Raw genomic sequence first — 24,773 nt, forward strand, 5'->3', positions numbered from 1 at the left:
CTGCTGGGCCACACAGAATGGAATGGAATATAATAGAATAGAATTGGAATTGAAATGGAATGGAATGGAATAAAATAGGAATGGAATGGAGTGGAATAGAATAGAAATGGAATGGAACAAAAATAGGAAATAATAATAGAACAGAACAGAACAGGCTGGAAGGGACTTTGGAGGTGTCCCAACCCCCAGCTCAAGCAGGAGAACCTGTACAATCTCAGTCAAGTGACTGTCCAGTCTCTTCTTAAAAGCCTCCAATGATGATGAAGCACCCACAATTCCGAGAGGCAAGCTATTTCATTGGTTAACTGCTCTCACTATCAGGAAACTTCTCATTAGTTCCAGAAGGAGAAAAAGGAAAAGATGGAGAGTAGTAGTAATAGTAGTAGTAGTAGTAGTAGTAGTAGTAGTAGTAGTAGTAGTCAGGTATAGAGAGTAGTTTGCACTGGGATTGTTGCACAGGTGAACAGGTCTGACTCCAATGCCATGTGACCTAATGTTAAACACCTTCTTTCTATGATCCTTCACTTTCTTGGTAGCTATGAGTACTGATAAATATGATGGAAGTGATAGAATAGTGGTGGCAAACCTTTTCGGCACCAAGTGCCAAATAGGGAGCACTTCACACGCAAAGGCCAGCTGATCGTCACATGTGCATATGCGCCAGAAACCCGGAAGAGGAACGGGCGATGCTGTACATGCTGGGCGACATGGCTCCATGTGCCACTTGGGGCACGCATGCCATAGATTCGCCATCACGGTGATAGAAAATACGTTAGATGCTTTGAAGGTGGAGAAAGAGAGGAAGCTGAATGCTAAGGACAAAGAGACTGGGGGGTTGGGTGGGAAGGAAATGCAATAAGGTGGTGCAGTGGTTAAATGCAGCACTGCAGGCTACTTCAGCTGACTGCAGTTCTGCAGTTCAGCTGTTCAAATCTCACCGGCTCAGGGTTGACTCATCCTTCCATCCTTCCGAGGTGGGTAAAATGAGGACCCGGATTGTTGTTGGGGGCAATAAGCTGACTCTGTAAACTGCTTAGAGAGGGCTGAAAGCCCTATGAAGCGGTATATAAGTCTAACTGCTATTGCTATTGCTATTGCTAATAAAGATGAAGAAATGGAGAAATTCAATGGAGATGAAGAAAGAGAGAGAAAAGGAGTTGCTGGAAGTTGCAAGACAGAGGAAGTATCAACAAGAGAGAAAATAGCCACCACATTTTGTTGCCTATGACGTAAGCATCTCCCAGGCCACCCTCAGAGTCCTGGATTCTAGGACTCAACCAAAATAGCATTTAATGAATAATAGTTCCTCAAATTACCCTCAATGGATCATAGACCTGGACAACATTTCCTCCCCCCCTAATAACACTACAACAGGAAGGAAGCTTTTGAGATGATTTCGAAAGCTGCAATGCCACCTTTCAGACTAGGTCACAATTTCACGCCACTGGAAAAAGATGAAAGTAGACAAAACCAAATGCCAGAACAGGACAATATTCAACTGGGAATCCTTCCAAGTCTGGAAGATGCTGTGAGCAAAGACGCCAGCTGAACAATATCACTCATGCCTGGTCAATTGGCACCCTCTACTGGCTCCTTTCAATTGGAGACTTGAATGAAAGGGATCATTCAGAGGAAGGAGAAAAGCAATTGGGAGTCAAACCAAGAATCCAGTAAACAATACCCCAATTAAGAAATTGCCAAAGAAGCTGGAATTTCACCCTGAAAATCCATCAGAGTGAAGAAGAAAATAAGCAAGGGCAACAACGGAAGAAGGGAGAAAGAGGAAGGGAAAGAAGAAAGGGTAAAGGAGAGGAAGTAAGGGAGGGGTAGTAAGAGCGGGAGAGAGGGTAAGAAGGAGAAGAAGGGAGGAGGAGTGGGGGAGAGGGAGGGGAAGAAGAAAAGAGGAAGGAGAGGAGGAAAGAAGAAGGCAGAGAAGGGAGGCCGGGAAGAAAGAAGGAGTAGGGTTGTTGCAAAGTAAGATAGATATATGGGGTGCAGGGATTGGTTCCTGCGAGTTCTAAGCTCTTCTATAGAAGAGGTTCCACAAATCTACCATGCCGTTTAGAATCGGTTCCAGCTCCCCCCCCTCTGCCCATCCGCACCACACTTGCCCTGCCTTCCGCTCACTGATTGGCTGGCTAATCAATCGCCCCGCCCGCCTCTAAGAGTCCTATCTAACCCTTAAAGTCTTAAAGCTGTCAAGTTTGAACACCCCTGGGGTTTTGTTTCCTAAAGGGTTAGGGGTGCAAGGGTCTTGTAACTTGACAGGTTTAAGACTTCCGTGCTTTAAATGCCAGAGTTCCTGAGCCATCATTTTGGTTGCTAAGCAAGAGCGTTGTTAAGTGAGTTTCACCACATTTTACAAGTTGGCCACCACTGCCCAGTCACTTGACTGCCAAGCCACCCCCACCTGGTCACATGGCTGGCAAGCCACTCCCACCCAGTCACATGGCTGGCAAGCCACTCCCACAAAGCAGGCCACACCTACAGAAGAGGTTCTAAAAAAATTTGAAACTCACCACTGATGGGGTGGCAAGAAAGCAACCCCGATTGTGCTTTTTATATCCTTAAGCAGATTGTAATAAATGCTAGAAGTCAACAGATAAATGTTAACAGTATCTATGAAGCCGAGGTGGCGCAGTGGTTAAATGCAGCACTGCAGGCTACTGCTAGATCAGCAGTTCAGCGGTTCAAATCTCACCAGCTCAGGGTTGACTCAGCCTTCCATCCTTCCGAGGTGGGTAAAATGAGGACCCGGATTGTTGGGGGCAATATGCTGACTCTCTGTAAACCGCTTAGAGAGGGCTGAAAGCCCTATGAAGCGGTATATAAGTCTACTGCTATTGCTATTGCTATTGCTATTGCTATGAGAATGTGTATTTTTTTAACTTTTTTTTAAAAAAAGAAATGGCCAAAGAAGCCAACAGTAAACAACCCAACCAAAGAATCTCTAAGACCACAACCACAGCACCGACAGGCCAAGCCACTAGAACAGTATTGTCAAACTCAAGGACTGGGCCGGATCCAGCCAGCAGGGTATTTAGAACTGGCCCACGGGGCGGCCCTGGAAACAACGAAAGATTGGCCCAGGGTGCCTCTGCCAGTGAAAACACAGCTCCATTTCCACTGGCAGAGGGTTGCAAGAGGCTGCTGTAGCCGAAACGGAACCTGGGAACCTGTTTTTGATGGCAGAGCGCTCGAGGCCACTACAGATGCCCCCAACACGAGTGATGTCGAGCTGGCCACACCCACTCTGGCCATCCTCCCCCGCTCCCCAAGATCATACACCAGGGGTGGGTTGCTGCCGGCATTACTGCCGGTTTGGTTCGCACACATGCACAGTGGCCCATAGATCTGCGCATGCGCAGAACATTAAAAAATGAAAAACAAATGCCACGCCAGCCGGGGAACTGGTTCCAGCAACCCAGGCTAGCAAACTACTGAACTGGGCCGAACTGGTAGGAACTCTCCTCTGTCATACACAACCCTGATGCGGCCCTCAATGAAATCAAGTTGGACACCCCTGCGCTAGAATAGACGGTGATAGCAAAACTTCACTTCTTACTAGCACTGATGATGTTACCTAGTTTGGGTAATAAAATGTCTGCAAGAATACAAGCAAGTTCAGAGAACACCAGGGATTCCTCAATCTGACTTCCTTAATAATTCATATCCTCTAGAGATGGGATTCAGCAGGTTCTGAACAGTTCTGGAGAGCTGGTAGCGGAAATTTTGAGTAGTTTGGAGAACCGGTAAATACCACCTTTGATTGGCCCCGCCCCCATCGAGGTGGCGCAGTGGTTAAATGCAGCACTGTTCAAATCTCACCGGCTCAAGGTTGACTCAGCCTTCCATCCTTCCGAGGTGGGTAAAATGAGGACCCGGATTGTTGGGGGCAATATGCTGACTCTGTAAACCGCTTAGAAAGGGCTGAAAGCCCTATGAAGCGGTATATAAGTCTAATTGCTATTGCTAACTGCTATTCACTGCCTCCTGAGTCCCAGCTGATCGGGAGGAAATTGAGATTTTATAGAATCCTTCCTCTGCCATGCCCACCAAGCCATGGCACACCCACCAAGCCATGCCCACAGAACTGGCAGTAAATTTTTTTGAATCCCACCGATTTGCTCCCCTTATTCTACTAAAATGTATTTTAAAAAAAGAAATCAAGTTGGCTAACAAAAAATCCTTTATTGTTATATCTATTTTCTTCTCATCAAACCAACATATATGTATACCTTATTGCCCTTATCTATTATTTATTTATTTAACATAACCATCTATAAGTTACTAAATTACTACTTACTAATTATAAAACTTAGTTAATTTTTTTGTTATCTACTTTCATATAGCCAATAACACTACACCTTTATAACATATTCAAGGTAAGAATTAATTAATTAATTAAAAAATGGAATGATAAGGGATACAGTTAATGATATATATATGTACTACCATAACAAAAGGAACCTGGACACAAATTGTAAACAGTGATTTGGGGGGGGGGGAGGACTTAGAAATTTTGTCAACTAATTTTTGTTTAGAATATGTTATAAAGGTTTAAGGCTATTGGATGACTCTGTAATAATTAATGAAATGCCATTAGGTGGTTGTGTTTTTAACTATGGATTATTCTAGGCAAAAGGACACTAAAACAATTTCAGTCAAATGAGAAGTATGATATGTTGAAAGCAGGGGTGGGTTTCTCGCCCCGTTCCAACCGGTTCGGTTGGAACGGGGCCGGCGGCGTCCTCGTGCACGCGCGCGGTGCATGCATGCGTACTAGCATCTGCGCGATGCTCCAGCTGCTCCTGGACGATCGCACAGGCGCTGTATGCGTCCTGCGCATGCATGGAAGCACAGAACTCGTCAAAACCGGGTAAGGACTGTGGGCGGGCGGGCGTGCCCTTCGCCGTTCCCGGAAGTTACTTACTTCCGGGTTCGGCGACCAACCGGTTTGCAGGGACCGCCGCGAACCGGTTGAAACCCACCCCTGGTTGAAAGTAAGATTCATTAAGAACTTTGACATTTGATATGAATGTAAGTAATGACTGTGGAAAAGATGCACGAAAGCTAATTATTACCAATTAACACACTTTCTACAAGATGTAATGTAAGATGATTATTTTTTGTGTGTGTTGCTTGTTTAATAAAAATAAAAAATAATTTGTAAAAAAAAAAAGAACTAGTTTTGCTCTTACAATTTACTGAACATCCAAGTTCTCTCTTTTCCATCTTCACATCCACCTTGTTAGATTAAGAGGGAGTATAGTAGACAGCTCAACTGCTAGTATAATCTCAAGAAGAACCATGCTGGATCCCATCAAACTTCAAATATCTTTTCCATAATGGATCCAATGCATGTGTAGATCATAATATATTATCCCTAGTTTATATTTGTTATTTCAGTTAAAAAGAGGGGAAATTATCTTCTGACTTACCTTGCTGTTTGGCTTCCAACTCTTTCACTTCCAGATCATGGGTCAATTCTAAAAGAAGAGAAGAACGAAGCAGGAAGGTTAAGCATAAGATTGTTTATTATTTGACAGATCAATGTGTGACGTACCCATGGTTCGCTCATGAGGCCAATGTTGAGAAAAGACACGGACACGAGCTTTCTCGGGATGAGGCGACCCAGATTAGGGGTCTGGGAGCCCCTTTTATTGAGATAGGACAAAGGCAGGAGCAGCAATCAGCATGTGATTTAAGACAGCCTGTCAAACTACAATTGCTAATCTACTGCTCAGGGAAGTTCTGTCTATATATGGTCAAATCCTGGGCGTCATTGGTAAGGCACATCTAGAGTGAACTATCAGGATGTTATGTTACGAACTATCAGGATGTTATGTTCTTTAGGAGTTTGTTTTTTCCTATGTGGTTCAGCGTGGCTGCGCATGCCCCGTTATGCACTGGGCCATGGGTGACCCACACCTACACAAGGAGTTATATGACAACATCAGTGCAAAGGCTTGTCAGATCGGCCACAACTTAAACCTCTAAATAAAACCGATCCTTTCCTCCGTTAATTGAGAAAGGTAGACAATTTATTAGAGATCAAGTATATCGCAGGAGTGCAAAACCAGAACTGAAAATCTTGTACCCAAATCCCTAAATTCTATTCTGAATTTGCTGAAATGGCAAAATTGACTGTTTGGTCAGGGATAGGAAAACAAATACGTTTATAAAAGTCAGGAAAATTCATAAGGATTATTTATTTATTTTTTTGCTGAAAATGGGAGAAAAATGTGATTTATGGATGTACTGATTAAAAGGGATTGAATATAAGGAGAAAACGTATGTAGTCTTAAAGAGACAATAAGTTTGTAATTACCACTGTATAAACCAGCTTGGAAGTAGCATAGTTTATTTATATATCTTTTATTTGCTATCTATATTACTTTCAGCACTTTCTTCTTTTATGTTTTCTTTTTCTTGCTTTAAAAATTAAATAATTGTGTGTGTGTGTGTTTGTGTGTGTGTGTGTGTGTGTGTGTGTGTGTGAGAGAGAGAGAGAGAGATTTCTGAGAAGGGACCTGATCAATTTCATTTGACTCTGAATGAAATCCATGGTACAAAAAGATCAGGATCTGATGTTCTGAATAGAAACTAAATCTCTTACTATCTGGTTTGTGTTACGTCAAAACCCGGATGGTAATGCTGTTTATGTTCTGAGTTGCAAAGGTTTTATGGCTTCAAATGCAAAATTTTAGGGATTCTGTTGACATAGTCAGGTCGGTTTTATTAGGTTTATTTAATGGGTTTAATTAAGACCTTTTAATTAAATGGTTTCAGTGGGCTGCTGCAAACAGGTTTTAATTAAGAGCTTTTAATTGAGTGGCTTCACATTAGAGGTTTGTAAACTGGTTTTAATTAAGGGCTTTTAATAGAGAGGTTTCTAGGAGGGGATTGTTTCCACTTTGGCACTGTAAAAATAACAATGAAACAAGACAGGCAGACATGTTGTAAATATGCTCGAAATTAAATCAATCAATCAATCAATCAATCAATCAGGGTTTTGTTCAAAAAGTCAGACTGAAAACGAATGGTGAGACAGTAAGATTCAATCCAGTCCAATCCTTTGTTTTGACCTAATGGACAGAATCTTGCTAGACTAAAACTGTAACATGCACACTTTCATGGCTAAGATGGGACTTGAACTCATGGTCTCTTGCTTTCTAGCCTGGTGCCTTAATCACTAGACCAAACGTGTTCTCCATGATCATGCATTTTTATGGTTAAGTGTCATGTCTGATGACTGAACACAAAAGTGGGATAAACTTGGAAGCCCAAAGATCTCCAATAGGTAATCAAACTCAAGAATCATCATAACTCTAATCTAAAAGCTGTAATAAAGGTTTGGGTATATATTATTATAATATATAAGGTATTAGTTGGTAATCTATGACTTTTCAGAGTTTGGATTTCAATTGTTCATTGAAATGCAAGGTTCCCATTGCAATATTTGCTTTGGTTCTCAATTTCCCACATTTTTTAACATTGTCTTTTTTAATTAGTTTATAATATAAAATACAAAAAAAAGTAGGGAATTAGGGGAAGGAGGAGGGAAGAGAAAAGTGTGGGAAAAAGAAAGAAAAGGCATTGATTTCTGACTCCCTTTCATGCAGCAAAATAAAATAATAATATCATATCTCAACTTTTTACTTTTAGTTTTGAGTTTAAGTTTTTGAGTTTCATTTTATTTATATGCCGCCCTATTCCCGGGGGGACTCAGGGCGGCGCACAAACCCAAGGAGGGGAAGGGAAAGACACAAAAACTACAAAAGTACAGGGCATTTAAAAACAACCAACAGCCACACGATTCGAGAGGGGAAGGGATCTCATCGACCCCAGGCCTGCCGACACAGCCAGGTTTTAACGGCTTTTCGGAAGGCCTGGAGAGAGGTGAGGGTCCGAATCTCTGTGGGGAGTTCATTCCAAAGGGCCGGAGCCGCCACATGACATTGGCTGGTAGACGGAACCCGGAGGAGGCCGACCCTGTGAGATCTAATGGGTCTTTGGGAGGTAATTGGCAGCAGGCGGTCTCTCAAGTACCCAGGTCCAATACCATGAAGGGCTTTATAAGTAACGACTAGCATCTTGAAGCGTATCCGGAGACCGATCGGTAGCCAGTGCAGCTCGCTGAGGATAGGTGTAACGTGGGTGTACCGAGGTGCACCCACAATCGCTCGCGCGGCTGCATTCTGGACGAGCTGAAGTCTCCGGATGCTCTTCAAGGACTACCCCATGTAGAGCGCATTGCAGTAGTCCAGACTTGAGGTCACGAGGGCATGAATGACTGTTGCGAGTGCCTCCCGGTTCAGGTAGGTGCACCAGGCAGACCTGGGCAAATGCCCCCCTGGTCACAGCCTACAAATGATGTTCTAAGGTCAGCTGTGGGTCCAAGAGGACTCCCAAATTGCGAACCCTATCTGAGGGGCATAAAATTTCACCCCCCAGCTGAGTGATGGAATAATAGCCAAATTTTTGGAAGGGAAACACAACAGCCACTCGGTCTTGTCTGGATTGAGCGCAAGCTTGTTAACCCCCATCTATTTACATAATAGTATAAACAAGCCATTTCTAGAACTCTGGGTGAAACCCAAAGTCAAACTTTCGTTTTTTTCCACCACAAGCACAAAGTCCAGAAGTGGTTTCCAAGTAGAAAAAAAAGTAATTGGTTTTTTTAAATAACCAAAGCAGTCAAATTTAGCCATCTCTGCTAACCCCCCATATTTCCAAGGCCATTAACAGTTTCTTTTTTTTCACTTTGTGCTTTTCTTTTGAAAAATCAATAAAGTTATAGGAAAATAGGGCATTGGCAGATTATGATTTTTTTTTGAAGAGCTCAGTTAATTCCATTTAGAATGAGAAAGCTACCAAAAGCTTAAAAAGAAAAAGAAAAAAACCCAGAATAATCATTTTCTGTTTTTTTAAATAAATGTTCACACTGAGTCCAGTCTCAGCAGGGACAATAAGAAGTCTTCGGTCCTGCCTCTTATAAACTTATAAATCAAGTACAGGTAGTCCTCGACTTACAACAGTTCATTTAGTGACCGTTTTGAAGTTACAATGGTACTGAAAAAAAAGAGACATGACCCTTTTTCACACTTACGACCGTTGCAGCATCTCCATGGACACGTGATTTACATTTGGATGCTTGACCATTGACTCACATTTATGACGGTTGCGGTGCCCCAGGGTCACATGATCCCCCTTCTGTGACCTTCTGACAAGCAAAGCCAATGGGGAAGCTAGATTTACTTAACGACCTTGTTACTAATTTAAGAACTGCAATGATTCACTTAACAACGGTGGCAAGAAAAATCGTCAAATGGGGCAAAACTCCCTGAACCCTTTCTCACTTAAGCAACATAAAATTTGGGCTCAATTGTGGTCATAAGTTGAGGACTACTTCTAATAGAATTTTCTCAGAGATCTTTCATCCCCAATCTTCTAACATTCTCACCAAAGTATTCAGGGCTTGAAGGGAGAGCAAAGCTCCTCACAGCTTCTGTTTCTGCAAGTGAAGGCTAAATTAACAAACCCCTGATGTTAAATTAGGCATAACATTCCTGCTCCTGGTTGTAACAAAGCTGGTGTGTTCTCCAAAAAGCAGCGCTTCTTTCTATTTTGCAGAGGCTGGGAAATTTGTTCCCCCCAGACACAAGAGGATGTCTTTATTTGTAGGGGAAAAAAACATTGCTAAGGAAGACAAAAAAAAGAACAAAAAAATATGTATGACTTAGGGAAGAACCAATCCCCCTTACCAGAAAAAGCCCACTTGCTTTTTTTTTAAAAGAACCAATCCGCCTTACCAGAGGGAGCCCTCTTGTGGAATACTGTGAAGCCGTTACCATGGCAACTGTGCTGTACAGTAGAAGCCATTTTAAGGCACAACAGGCTGCATCTTAACAGAACTTGAATCCAAAATGCACACCATCACTGTCAAAAGTACTGTGATTTGACACTATAGATATAATTCATTCCTTTTCATTTCAGCAGCCCAGGCGTTCCAGAGTTATGCTGGAACACCCACCCACAGACACCCACACACCCCAAGGAGTGTTAGGGGTGTCTTACCCCCACAGTATTTTTTCCAGAGAGTAAGTCATCTGTGCACCAAGTTTGGTTGAAATTGCTCAAGGCATTCCAGAGTTATGCTGTAACACACACACACACAGAGAGAGAGAGGGAGAGAGGGAGAGAGAGAGAGAGAGAGAGAGAGAGAGAGAGAGAGAGAGAGAGAGAGAGAGAGAGAGAGAGAGAGAGAGAGAGAGAGAGAGAGAGAGAGAGAGAGAGAGAGAGAGAGAGAGAGAGAGAGAGAGAGAGAGAGGGAGAGAGAGAGAGAGAGAGAGAGAGAGAGAGAGAGAGCCTCTGCTGAAACAGGAGACCCTGTATCATTGTAGAAAAATGATTGTCCAATCTCTTCTTGAAAACCTCCAGTGATGGACCATCCACAATTTCTGGATGCAAGTTGTCCCATTAATTAATTGGTCTAATTATAAGGAAATTTCTCCTTAGTTCTAGACTGAATCTCGCTTCTGTTACTTCTTGTCCTGCACTCTGGTGACCTCTTCTTCTCTGCGGCAGTCCCTCAAATGTTGGAAGACTGCTATCATGTCACCCCTAGTCCTTCTCTTTGTGAGACCAGAAATACTAAGTTCCTACAACCATCGATCGTACAATTAGCATAAGCCTTCGCCGTTTATTTGTTCCTAAAATATCAAGCGTGCCAATTGTTTCCTGGTGGAAAAAAAACAGTCTTGTGATTCATGAGCCAAGACTTTCATTTTTCTTTGTACGGGGGCAACAATTAATGCACACTAATTACCCCACTGAGACTGCATCGTCTAGACTCATCCAGCATCTCAGAAATAATGGGATAAAAAGAAACAGTAAAGCGAGAATATTCTGCATCCCTTTATGGAGAATGGGAGCTGAGCCAAATTCTTTCCTGCGAAATGTCAGATTAATTTGCACCAAAAGCCTCATTCCAACATGGGTTAATAGTGCTTTCATCCCTGTAAAACAGGTAGCTGGGGATATCAGAACGATAAAAAGCTTGGTGCCCTTGTAATTTATGTGTTTATTTTATTCTTTTGGGTGGGGGGAGCATTGGAAGGAAATTATGTAAACTGGGTTGGTTCTGCCTGATAGTTGGTGCAGTATCTTCCAGAAGACTGGCTAGAATTCAGTGAGTCCTTAATTTACAACCATTTCATTTAGCAACTGTTCAAAGTAATGATGGGGCTGAAAAATGTGACTTACAATCTGTCCTCATATTTACCATTGTTGCAACCTCCCTATAGTTATAGATGTGTGCCTATCAGTGGTGGGATTCAAATTTTTTTAACTTCCGGTTCTGTGGGCGTAGCATGGCTTGGTGGGTGTGGCTATAGAAGAATACTATAAAATCTCCATTTCCACCCCATTCCTGGGCAAGGATGCTGTAAAATCTCCATTTCCACCTGACTCATGGGCAAGGATACTATAAAACCTCCATTTCCACCTCACTCCAGGGAAAGGATGGTATAAAATCACCATTTCCACCTCACTCCAGGGCAAGGATACTATAAAATCTGAATTTCCACCCCATTCCAGGGCAAGGATACTATAAAATATCCATTTCCACCTCATTCCAGGGCAAGGATCAGTGGTGGGTTTCAAATTTTTTTAGAACCTCTTCTGTAGGTGTGGCCTGCTTTGTGGGAGTGGCTTGCCAGCCATGGGACTGGGTGGGCATGGCCAACTTGTAAAATGTGGTGAAACTCACTTAACAACGCTCTTGCTTAGTAGCCAAAATGTTGGCTCAAAAACTCTGGCATTTGAAGCACGCAAGTCTTAAAGCTGTCAAGTTACAAGACCCTTGCACCCCTAACCCTTTAGGAAAAAAAACCCAGGGGTGTTCAAACTTGACAGCTTTAAGACTTGTGGACTTCAACTCCCAGAATTCCTCCTCTCGCTCTTCCTCTTGATGATGTGCGGACGGGCGGGGGGGGGGAGGGAACTGGAACCGGTTCTGAACGGCATTGTAGATTTGTGGAACCTCTTATATAGAAGAGGTTAGAACTGGCAGGAACCCACCCCTGAAAGGGAGGCACCACTTCAAATGATCCTTGAAGCATTTCCTTAGTAACCTGTTTAGGTCTGTGATTATTTCAAGGGCATTTCACTTTTCCTATAAGGAGCTGTAGAGCCAATGCGGAAGACCATTGTCATCCTCAGCAATTTAGTGACCCGTTGTGACTTTTCCTTCATATTCAGAAAATGGAGCTTGCTTGATTTCACTTTTACTAAAGGGAAATAAATGTATTTGTTTACTAAACAAAGGAGAAAAGGAGGGAATATATGCTGGTAGTCCTTGAATTACAACAGTTCGTTTAGTCCCTTTCAAAGTTACAACTGCACTGAAAAAAAGGGACTTCTGACCAGTTTTCACACTTACGACTGTTGCAGCATCCCTCTGGTCACATGATCAAAATTCGGGTGCTTGGCAACTGGCAGGTATTTATGACGGTTCCAGTGTCCCAGAGTCATGTGATCAGCATTTGTCACCTTGCCAGCTGGTTTCTGACAAGTGAAATCAATGGGGGAATTCATTGACTTTCCTTAAGATCCCCTTTCCTTAACTGATTTTAATAATTGGCTTTAATTCATTGACTTTACTTAAAATTCTCTTTACTTAATTGACTTTAATAATCTGAAATGCAGGGACAGATGCGTTACGTGCTGGCTCCGCCCCCACCCAGCTTAGCGAAGGGGGGGGAAAGTCCCGATATGTCACGTGACGCCGCGAGTTTGACCCGCTGCTATAGGGTTTCCTGCCGAAGCAGGGGGTTGGGCTAGAAGACCTCCAAGGTCCCTTCCAACTCTGTTATTCGATTCTTATTTTAAATTGACTTTAATCCGTTGACTTTACTTAAGGCTTGCTTAACAACTGCACAATTCACTTAAGCACTGCGGTGATTTGCTTAACAATGTTGGCAAGAAAGGTCGTAAAATGAGGCGCAACTCATTCAGCAACTGCCTCACTTAGCAACAGAAATTTTGAGGTCAGTTGGGGGTCATAAACCGAGGACAATTTGTACTGTGGAAACTGGCCACACTTGGGATATTTTTGCTGTCGTTAGTAAGGAGTTCCTGGCAGCTTATAAGAAATTTGAGCATCCTCTCGGCTTAGTATGTACCCTTTTTATGTTATGCTTTTAAATCTATCTGCTAGCAAGGAGCAATGGGTGGAAACTAATCAAGGAGAGAAGCAACATAGAAGTAAGGAGAAATTTCATGACAGTTAGAACAATTAATCAATGGAACAGAATTGCCTCCAGAAGTTGTGAATGCCCCAACACTGGAAGTCTTTAAGAAGATGCTGGATAACCATCTGTCTGAAATGGTATAGGGTTTCCTGCTTAGGCAGGGGGTTGGACTAGAAGACCTCCAAGTTCCCTTCCAACTCTGCTATTGTATTGTATTGCTTGAACTCACAATAAAATCCCTTGATTTTCTGCTGTGCTTTTTGTCTCTGAATCCAAAAATTACCAATTGCCCGGCCACCTGATCACTGCCCTGACCCTTGGCAAAACAAGAGCTCAGAGAATTTTTTGCTTGTCCACAATCTTCCAATTCCACTATTTTGAAAAGCTAGATTTCCAAATGAACGGATGAGTCACACTTATTATAAGATCTCATGCAGAAGAGTACAAAGATGGCGGTTAGCATATTGCTGCGGTATGAAATCTGTGGCTTCTATAGCTTTGAACGAATGGGAAAGCATCAGGAAAGTATGTATTTTCTTTTCCTTTCTTTATTTTTCACACTGGAAACATCTTTCTGCATCACGAGTTGGATTGGGTCAGCAAATACTTAGCTTCTCAGGTCCAGGAAAAGAAACTGCAGATGGGCAAAATGCCCTGAGTAAGGGGAAAATGGCACACACACACACACACCGCCTCATTTTTCAAAGAATGGCACCTGCATCCGGTTGGAAATACAGGTAGTCCTCGACGTACGACCACAATTGAGCCCGAAATTTCTGTGGCTAAGTGAGACAGTTGTTCAGTGAGTTTTGCCCCATTTTATGGCCTTTCTTGCAGTTGTTAAGTGAATCACTGCCATGGTTAAGTTAGCAACATGGTTGTTAAGTGATGCTGGTTTTCCCCATTGACTTTGCATGTCAGAAGGCTGCGAAAGATGATCACATGAGCATGGGACACTGCAACTGTCACTTGCTAAGCATCCAAAGTTTGATCATGGGGTCGTGGGAAGGCTGCAATGGTTCTTAAGTGTGAAAAACAGTCATGTCACCCTTTTTTTTTACTTCCATTATAATTTGAACAGTCACTAAACAAACTGTTGTAAGTTGAGGACTACTATCCATCCATCTAATCTCTCTATCTCTTTCTATTTATCTATCTATCTATCCATCCATCCATCCATCCATCCATCATCCTATCCATCCATCTAATCTCTCTCTATCTATTTATCTATCTCTATTCATCTATCCACCCGCCTATCGATATCTATCATCTGTCTGTCTGTCTGTCTGTCTGTCTGTCTATCTATCATCAATCTATCTATCATCTATCTATCTATCTATCTCTCTCTCTCTCTATCTCTCTATCTATCTAATGTATCTCTCTCTCTATCCATCCATCTACCCATCTATCCATCTGTCCCTCCCTCCCTCCCTCCCTCCCTCCATCTATCAACCATCCATCTATCTAATCTCTCTCTCTCTCCCTCCCTCTACCTACCTACCTATCATCCATCTAATCTCTCTCTCTCTCTCTCTGTATATATACACACACACACACACATATATATATATACATATATATATATATATATATATATTTCTATCCATCCATTGATCCATCCATCGATCCATCGATCCATCCATCTAATCTCTATCTATACATCCATCCATACAACCATCCATCTTTTCTCTCTCTCTCTCTCTCTCTCTCTCTCTCTCCCTCCCTCCCTCCCTCCCTCTTTCTCTCTCTCTCTCTCCATCCATTGCTTTAGTCAATTTATGCAATGAAACTTCTAAGTGGCAGAGGAAAAACACATGCTTACAATTTTCCCTAATGGATAATTTTCTTCCCTAGCTTTTATCCTAACGTTTTTGTTCATGTACTGTACTTAGAAGCTAAAATGAGCACAACATCTAAATCTCGTAATTCATGTGGTAATATACCCTCGTCAAAAGGTCTTGTAGGAATAAGGTCTGGAAACTAGCATTTTCTAAGAACCATCCTGGGTCCTATTGTGGTCTATCTTGCATGGTAGATGAGTGGACCTTGACCTATGACTACCGTTGGGACCAGAATTGCCACCGCTAAGCAAGGCAATTGGTAAAGTTGTCGTGCCTGGTTTTACAACTTTCTTTGCCATGGCAGTTGAGCAAAAACTGTGAATATGCAGTCGTTAAATGAACCCGACTTTCCACATTGACTTGGCTTATCAGATGTGAACTGGGAAGGTCGCAAATGGTGATCACATGATCCTGGAATGCCACAAAATACATGCCAGTTGCCAAGCGCCCAAATGATGGTCATGTGACCATAGGGATTCTGTGGTGGAGGACCGTCTCTTGCTGGTCCCATCTACCTGACCCACTAGAGCAGGAAGGCAAGGAAAGTTGTGGGTCCCATCCCCTAAGGAGATACATCTGGTGGGCGTTAGAAGAAGGGCCTTCTTCGTGGTGGCTCCCTCTCTCTGGAACATCATCCTCCCCCCTCTTTCGATAGCTCCTGTCGACGAAGTTCTGTCAGGAGTGGGATGGAGCCCATTAAATGGCTAGTATGAATGCGTGTTGTCGGCGGGGTAGGGTGGATGAAGGTTATTATTTTATTATTTTTCTTTTTATTTTATTTTCTTTTATTGCATTCTGTTTTTATATGCTTGTAAGCCACCTTGAGTCCCCAAGTGTGAGTAGGCGGCAATATACATTTTCTAAATAAATAAATAAATAAATAAATAAACAAACAAACAAACAAACAAATAAATAAATAATAAATAAATAATAAATAAATAATAAATAAATAATAAATAAATAATAAATAAATAATAAATAAATAATAAATAAATAATAAATAAATAATAAATAAATAATAAATAAATAATAAATAAATAATAAATAAATAATAAATAAATAATAAATAAATAATAAATAAATAATAAATAAATAATAAATAAATAATAAATAAATAATAAATAAATAATAAATAAATAATAAATAAATAATAAATAAATAATAAATAAATAATAAATAAATAATAAATAAATAATAAATTGAATTGAATTGAATTGATTTTATTTGTAGGCCGCCCTTTTCCCTGAGGGGACTCAGGGCGGCTCACAGAAAACCAGGGAGGGGGGGAATACAACACTAAGACGACAACACATAATAAAATAATGAGCAACATGCATACAACATTCGGGCGGGGTAATGGTCCTTATCCCCAGGCCTGACGGGCGAGCCAGTTCTTCAAGGCTGTGCGGAAGGCCTGGACGGTGGAGAGGGTGCGAATCTCTACGGGGAGCTCGTTCCAAAGGGTCGGGGCCGCTGCTGAGAAGGCCCTCCTCCTTGTGGTTGCCAGCCGACACTGGCTGGCCGATGGAATACGGAGGAGGCCCAACCTATGAGATCTTATAGGTCGTAGGGAGGTAATTGGCAGAAGGCGGTCTCTCAAGTATCCAGATCCACTGCCATGTAGGGCTTTAAATAATAAATTTAAATATAAATAATAAATAAATAAATAATAAATAAATAATAAATAAATAATAAATAAATAAACAAATAATAAACAAACAAACAAACAAAAATGCTGGCTGGGGAATTCTGGGAGTTGAAGTTCACAGGTCTTAAAAGTTGCCAAAGTTGGATGGTCCTGTGTTAAGGTACCGTATTTTTTGGACTATAAGACACACCAAGATTTTGAAGAGGTAAGTTAAAAAAAAGGTTTTGCCTTTCCTCAGCCCCCAGCAGCACTCTGCAGGCTTCAGCAGGGCTGAGGGAAGGGAAAAATGCCCCAGTTTTTGCGAAAAACGGGCAGAAAACAGGCCATTTTTCACAAAAATGGGGGCATTTTTGCCTTTCCTCAGTCCTACTGAAGCCTGCTCAGTGCTTCTGGGGGAAGGCAAAAATGCCTCCGTTTTTGTGAAAAATTCTTTTTTGCAAAAATGGGATGTGGGGGTGGGGCTTTGGGAGGCCATAAATGGTTGTATTCAGTGTATAAGACACACCAACATTTCCAGGCTCTTTTTTGGGGGGGGGGGAAGGTGCGTCTTATACTCCGAAAAATACGGTATGTTTTTTTCCCTTTGTCACTTTCCTTGATGGATCTTACCTGTCTCCCCAAGCTCATCTTCCTTTATAAAAGCTACTTCAATTACTAATTAGCCCCTAACTAGCATCTATTCTTTTTTGAGATTTGTTGGGATTAAAACTAGCCTGATTGTGAATCCACAGAGATAGGACTCTGGGAAACATAATACATAATGATAAGCAATATGCCACGGCATACCAAGCGCGTTGATTGAGTGCACAGGTTCCAGTGTGTTTGTTTCTTACTTAGAATAATATATGGGAACCTACCTAGCATCATGGGGGCCACTTTCATATAGTAGTTAAGGTGTTAAACCGATTTGGTATAGTGGTGAAGGTGCTGATCCAGAGTTCTAGTTCCATTTTAGGCATGAAAACTGGCTGGGTGACTTTGGGTCAATCACCGAGAGACTCTGAGTTCTAGTCCCATCTTAGGCACGAAAGCCAGTTGGGTTACTGTGGGCCAATCACCAGGAGACAGAGAACCTTAAAGTCCATGTGCTCCTATACAATCTGAAGTGAAAACTAGTTTTATGTAGTGATTAAGGTGCTAGCCTATAAACCAGGAGCCTGTGAATTCTAGTACTTCTTTAGGCATGAAAGCCGACTGGATGGCTTTGAGCCAATCACCAGAAGACGGAGAGTTCTAGTCCCACCTTAGACATGAAAGACAGCTGGGTGACTTTGGGCCAATCACCAGGAGATGGTGAGTTCTAATTCCGTCTTAGGTATGACAGACAGTTGGGTGACTTTGGGCCAATCAACATGAGACAGTGAGTTTTATTCCCGCCTTAGACATGATATCCAGTTGCATGACCAATCACCAGGAGAAGGTGCTGAGTTCTAGTCCCACTTTAGGCATAAAATCCAGCTGGGTGATTTTGAGCCAATCACACTCTTAACTCAACCTATCTCATAAGGTTGTTGTGGGGAAAATAGGGAATAGGAAATTTAGGTATACTCACTGCCTTGAGTTGAATGAAAAAATATAAAAAACAGGATAAAAATCTAATAACAATGATCAAGACATCTTCAGGCATGACCAAAGGAAGAACTTCAGCACCCTGGACAGCACTGAACAGATTTTACTGGCCTGGGGATCTACTTTCATGGAAGAAACTATTCAGAACAATTGCTTCATTATGCATAGAATTGCAGAATCTCATTAAAGCAGTCACTTCCTTTTTCAGCTTTCCGTGCGAGCCTGAACATCTCTTAAATTATGGCTGTCTAATGAATCAACTAATGGTAACTTAGCCACCAGAACTCCTTTCTGATTGCAACTGCAAAAAGTGGGTGGAATAATAATGTTTAAAAATCATTTTGAGGTGGGAAGCATAAGGAAACATTATGCAAATCTGTTAAAAAGGATGAATTAAACCAGCGTTTCTCAACTTCAGCTGCTTTAAGATGTATGGACTTCAACTCTTAGAGTTCCCCAGCCAGCAACGCTGGCTGGGGAATTCTGGGAGTTGAAGTCCACACATCTTAAGCTGCTGAGGTTGAGAAACACGGAAATAAACCAAATCCCTAAAAATAAACAACCAATATGTGTCACATGACCTGACTATTTTCTATCTCATGCTGGCTGGGGAATTCTAGGAGTTGAAATCTGCAGGTCTTAAAGTTGCCAAGACTGGGCACCCCCTGCTCTAGGAATTCTGACTTGCCCAAATGTTGTCTAGTTTTATAATGAAATGTTTGCAAGAAATCAACCAAACTCAGAAAGCATCAAGGACCCCCAACAATCCTGACCTGCTTCGCGAGGTCTGGTTAATGGACCAGTTCTAATATTAGACAAAAAGTAGGTTATTTTTGGAAATAGAGTGTCAGCTCCTGGAAATTCTGGAAATAAATCATTAATGTTGAAATTAAAAGCTTCGGGGCCGTTTTCTCAACACTCCCAGTTCTATGGAATGCAAGCCAGTGTTTCTTTCCCATCATTAGCTGCTGTAGCAGTAATGAAGATGTGTTGAATCCAACCCAACATTGGTTGCATTCCTCCTTTAATATTCCCTGACCATATTAAAGGTGGAATGCAATTGATGCAGTGCGGGGGGTGTCTATATAATACGTGGAAGGCAGTGGTGGGATTTTTTTTTTTTTACTACCAGTTCTGTGGGCGTAGCTTGGTGGGCATGCCATGGCTTGGTGGGCATGGCAGGCGAAGGATACTGTAAAGTCTCCATTCTCTCCCCATTTCCAGGGGAAAGTTACTGCAAAATCCCTATTCCCTCCTGATCAGCTGGGACTTGGGAGGTAGAGAATAGATGGGGACAGGGCCAGTCAGAGGTGGTATTTACTGGTTCTCCAGTAAACTACTCAAAACTTAAACTACTCAAAATTTCCACTACCGGTTCTCCGGAACTGATCAGAACCTGCTAAATACCACCTCGGATGGAAAGGTAAACTAACCAAATGGCTTGGATTTTTATAACATGCTGATCAACCAGTCCCTTTGATCAACTTTAATACTCACCCCATGTTCTGCAAATGTAACTGCTAGGCCTTTAACTGACTTGGTTCGGGATGTTACAGGAACACATTGGCGGATTGCAATGGCTTATTGGACAAAGCTGGAATATTGTGGCACCAATGTTGAGAATCCAACTCCCACTGCAGTCTAGGCCTTAGGGCAGGGGGTGGGGGCGCGTGGCCGGGGGTGTGGCCAGATCAACGTCACTTGTGTCGGGGGGTGCCTGTGGTGGCCCAAGTGCTCTGCCAGCGAAAATGGGCTCCCGAGCTCCATTTTCAGCTGCGATGGCCTCCTGCAACTCACTGCCAGCAAAAACGGACCTTGGTGTTTGTGTGTGTGTGTGTGTGTGTGTGTGTGTGTGTGTGTGTGTGTGCATGCAGCCGTCCCGAGTTCCATTTTCACTGGCAGAAGCACCGCAGGCTGGTTCTTTGCCTTTTCCAGGGTGGCCCTGCAGGCAGATCTAAGCACCCCACAGACTGGATCTGGCCCCTGGGGCTTCAGTTCGACACCTCTGCCTTAGAGGGTTATTATGTTAAAAACAAGAAGCCCCCCTTCTACAGTGTAATGGTATGTGGGAGTAAGCTTGGGAGAAAGGAGGAAGAGTCACAGACTAGGGAATGGTCAGATAAGAGGTAGCTGAGCCCACAGAAGGAATCAGGCATGGTGTTCTGACCCAGCGATGTAGATTGGCTGGGGCAGCAGTTTAACTCCACGCTTAGGACGTTCTTTCCGACCAAGTTTATTATCAGGCATCCTTAATAGCAAAACTTACAATTCAGTGTTAAGATTCTTCTGACTTTCCATAATCTGTCCCATCACGTAGTGTAAAAAGTCTGTGGCCTTTCTATTCCCTTGGTGAGTGGTTGGCTGCCATCCCAGTTAACAAAGGGCGATTCAAAGAGTGACCAGTAATAAATCACTTTTCCCGGGCAGAGTACCCTAATGCCCAATCAGGGAACACAGATGTGGTCACATGTTATGGAACTACATTTCCCACAAGGCAGCTCTGCCTACATTTCCCATGAGGTAGTTTCTTAAAGGAGACAGTTCTTAATTCCTACACATTAGCTATATACTGTTAGGGCAGCACACATGGCAAACATCTTAGAGCAGGGGGCTCCAACCTTGGCAACTTTAAGACTTGTGGACTGCAACTCCCAGAGTTCCTTATCCAGCTGGCTGAGGAATTCTGGGAATTGCAGTCCACAAGTCTTAAAGTTGTCAAGGTTGGAGACCCCTGTCTTAGAGGTTTCACCACAAATCCGCGAAGCCCTTATCCGCGGAGACATAAGCGTGAAGACTAATTCACGCCGTTCGAAGCGCTAAGGAAGAACGCGACCCTACCGCGATGACATAATCGCGGAGGGCAAATCCGCGCATTCCCAAGCACTCAGTACCCTAAACCTAACCCTAAACCTAACCCTAAACCTAACCCTAAACCTAACCCTAACCCTAAACCTAACCCTAAAACAAACCCCTAAATCTAATCCTAACCCTTACCTTAATTGAAATCGGCTTTCTGCCGCGGCGCCATTTTAAAGTGCCCTTCTGTTGCCGCGCTGTTGTCGCGGCGGTGATGACGCGCGGTGATAACGGCGCGGCTTTAGCGAAGTGATTTTATCACCGCTATTTTGACGAGCGCGGTTTTGTCGTGCCACAGTCTTAGAGAGAACCCTCCCTAGCTTTTTGGATTGTGAAGATGAGGGGGAGAGCTGTCCTTTCAAATTTGCAAGCTTTTGTTAATGTCATCCTACAATAAAGACAGAACTAGTATTTTTGGAGGGGCTTCTTGTCTGGATTAGGAGGCTGGCATCATCTAAGTTTGGGAGACTCAAGATAGAGCAGAACTGACCTTAGTTTATTAATGCTACGCTCAGGGATGTCCTTCAAAAAATTCAGCAATGGGTTCTCTGCCTGGTTGCTGGGTGGGCATGACCATAATAGGCATGGCCTAGTTGGCCTCCTGCACCATGGCCGGGGAGGGGGGGCACATTTTTGCTTTCCCCAGGCTCTGGAGGCCCTCCGGAGGCCAGAAACGGGCCTGTTTCTGGCCTTCTGGGAAGCTCATTTCCCTCCCCTCCTCTTCAGGAGGAGAACCGGTAGCAGAAATTTTGAGTAGTTCAAAGAACCGGTAGCGGAAATTTTGAGTAGTTCGGAAAACCGACAAATGCCACCTCTGGCTGGCCCCCGAGTGGGGTGGGAATGGAGATTTTGCAGTATCCTCCCCCTGCCACCCCCACCAAGCCACGGCCACCAAGCCACACCATGCCCACCAAGCCACACCCATAGAACCGGTAATAAAAAAAAGTAGGAGGGAAGGAAGGAAGGAGGGAAGGAAGGAGGGAAGGAGAGAAGGAGGGAAGAGGAAGGAGGGAGGGAAGGAAGGGGAGTAGGAGAGAAGAAATGAGGGAAGGAAAGAGGGAGGGAGGGAAGAAGAAGTAGGACCATTGTAAGATAAGATGGATCTATGGGATGTTAAAAAAGCAATCTTCAAGTATATTGTCAACAGTAGGGAAAAATTGTTATTAAATACATATTATTAATAACAGTTATGAGATCATATAATTGTGAATGTATATATGAAATTGATAAAATTAAAAAAAATAATAATTGAATTTCACCACTGCAGCCAGGGGTGGGATTTGGAGGTTCTTCAAACCGGCCATAATGTGAGTTACAGATTCTCCCGAACCCGGGCGAACCCATAGTGGCCCACCCTTGGCTACACTGACCCTCTCCGCACGGGGCTCCCTCTTTTCAAGTTACCTATCAGTCCATGGAGCTGAAGGCTTCCGATCTCTGCCTCCTTGGAGGATACTGTAGATGCGGGACTCACCTGTGCAGTATTTTTGTAAGCGCAGGATCTCCAGATGCAAATCGTGGAGAAGTTTCATCTGCTCCTTTTTGAGGAAGGCGATGTGTCTTTGCACGCTTTGGATCTGATGCTCCAGGGACAGAGTATCCATCGCAACACAGTGAAGAGTCTAAGCCTGGAGGGAACAGAGGTGAACTTGTGAACTGCCGGTTCTGCAGCAGTGGGGGCATGGCCCTGTAGCCGTTGCTGATTTTCACCTTGCATTATCCATCAACGTATAGCAATAGCACTTAGACATATGCCACTTCACAGTACTTTTACAGCTCTCTCTAAGCGGTTTACAGAGTCAGCCTATTGCCTCCAACAATCTAGCTCCTCACTTTACCCACCGTGGAAGGATGGGGGCCTTAGTCATCTATGAGCTGGTCAGGATTGAACTCCTGACTGTGGGCAGAGTTGGCCTAAGCCCCGCATTTCCAGAGAGAGAGGGAGGAAGGGAGGAGGGAAGGAAGGCAGAACAATAACAATATCACTTACATAACAATTTACAGTGTTTTTACAGCCCTCTTTATGCGATTTGCAGAGTCAGCCTATTTCCCCCAACAATCTGGGTCCTCATTTTACCGACCTCGGAAGGATGGAAGGCTGAGTCAACCCTGAGCCTGGTGAGATTCGAACTGCCAAATTGCAGGCAGCCAGCAGTCAGCAGAGTTAGCCTGCAGTACTGCACTCTAACCACTGTGCCACCTCAGCTCCTATTGATTGATTATCAGCATCAATCAATCAGAATAGAGCTGGAAGGGACCTCGGAGGTCTTCTAGTCCAACCCCCTGCTCAAGCAGGAGACCCTATACCGTTTCAGACAAGTGGAAGTGCCCAGGCCCTTCCTAAAAATACCTCCAGTGATGAAGCATCTACGACTTCTTCTTTTACATTCGTAGTTTTAATAATTTCTAATACGACATACAAAAGGAATACCAAAGCAAATCTTAGGTAAATTAGGAAAGGAAAAAGGGAAGTGGATAGTGGGGGAAAGCAAGGGAAAAAGAGGGGGGAAAAGGCATTGATTTTGAAAGGAGGCATTGACTCTTTTGCTACAGCAAAATAAGGAATTAAGATCCACCCTCAACTTTTTACGTTTTCATAATAATACAAACTAGCCATCTACAGCTTCTGAAGGCAACTTCTGTTCCACTGGTTAATTGTCCTCATTGATAGGAGGTTTCTCCTGAATTCCAGGCTGCTCCTCTCCTTGATTGGTTTCTAGCCTTTGTTACTTGTCCTGCCCTCTGGTGCTTTGGAAAAAAATGTTGATTCTCTCCTCTTTGTGGCAGCCTCTCAAGTACTGGAATCCTGCTACGATGTCTATCAAGCATTCCTACCAAGCCTTTTCTTTCCCAAACGCCTCCATCACTGGGCCAGAGCCACAGGCTATTTCTGGTTCTGCTTTGAGGCTTAAAATCTAGGCTGCTGATCTTTGCATGGATAAGTTTTAGTTTTGAGTGGGAAAAAAATACATCCTGGCACCTCAAAGTGAAGTTCTAAGTTTTCATGGACTGCCAACCCTTTCACGCAACCTACGGTGAAGCGGGTTACACACGCCATGAAAGCTTCTTCTGGAATTGATGTGTTCAATTTTTTTTTCAAAAGACAACAAGATTTTGAGTTATTTGTGCTGCAAGAGATTTAAACAGAGCTGCCGTTCTGGAAATGAATGAGAGGAAGATAAAAATAGTGGAAGGAGATCAGCCCACTCAGGTCTGGGGAACGTCTAGAATCATGGCATTAAATTTTACTGATTTCACTTGATGTTCACAGCACTACCCAAAACTTTCAGGGGTTTGCAACAAAGAGACCTTTAAAACGGGGACACGTTGAAGCTAATAACAAAATAGTCATGGAAAAAACTAGCAAAAACCACTAAGAGCTGCACAGTGGTTAGAATGCAGTACTGCAGGCTACTTCTGCTGACTGCCGGCTGCCTGCAATTTGGCAGTTCGAATCTCACCAGGCTCAAGGTTGACTCAGCCTTCCATCCTTGCGAGGTGGGCAAAATGAGGACCCAGATTGTTGGGAGCAATAGGCTGACTCTGTAAAAAAAAAAACCACTTAGAAAGGGCTGTAAAGTATTGTGAAGCGGTATAAAGAGT

The 24,773-nt window shown here is 43.1% G+C and overlaps 1 protein-coding gene across 1 annotated transcript in view; it reads right to left on the bottom strand.

The window, feature by feature from the left end:
• The window catches only part of CCDC92B (coiled-coil domain containing 92B), a 50,923-nt gene that overhangs the window by 10,612 nt on the left and 15,538 nt on the right, over positions 1-24,773 (bottom strand). Inside the window, exons 2-3 of the mRNA XM_087719072.1 lie at positions 22,645-22,798; positions 5,442-5,489 (exon numbers count right to left, since the gene is read on the bottom strand). Of these exons, the coding sequence (XP_087575198.1) occupies positions 5,442-5,489; positions 22,645-22,774 (178 nt within the window). The 5' untranslated portion in view covers positions 22,775-22,798. The remainder of the gene's footprint in view (positions 1-5,441; positions 5,490-22,644; positions 22,799-24,773) is intronic.

This window comes from Thamnophis sirtalis, unplaced genomic scaffold (assembly GCF_051295495.1).
Source record: "Thamnophis sirtalis isolate CommonGarterSnake01/CBP01778 unplaced genomic scaffold, rThaSir2_p1.2 scaffold_6, whole genome shotgun sequence".
NCBI lineage: Eukaryota > Metazoa > Chordata > Lepidosauria > Squamata > Natricidae > Thamnophis > Thamnophis sirtalis.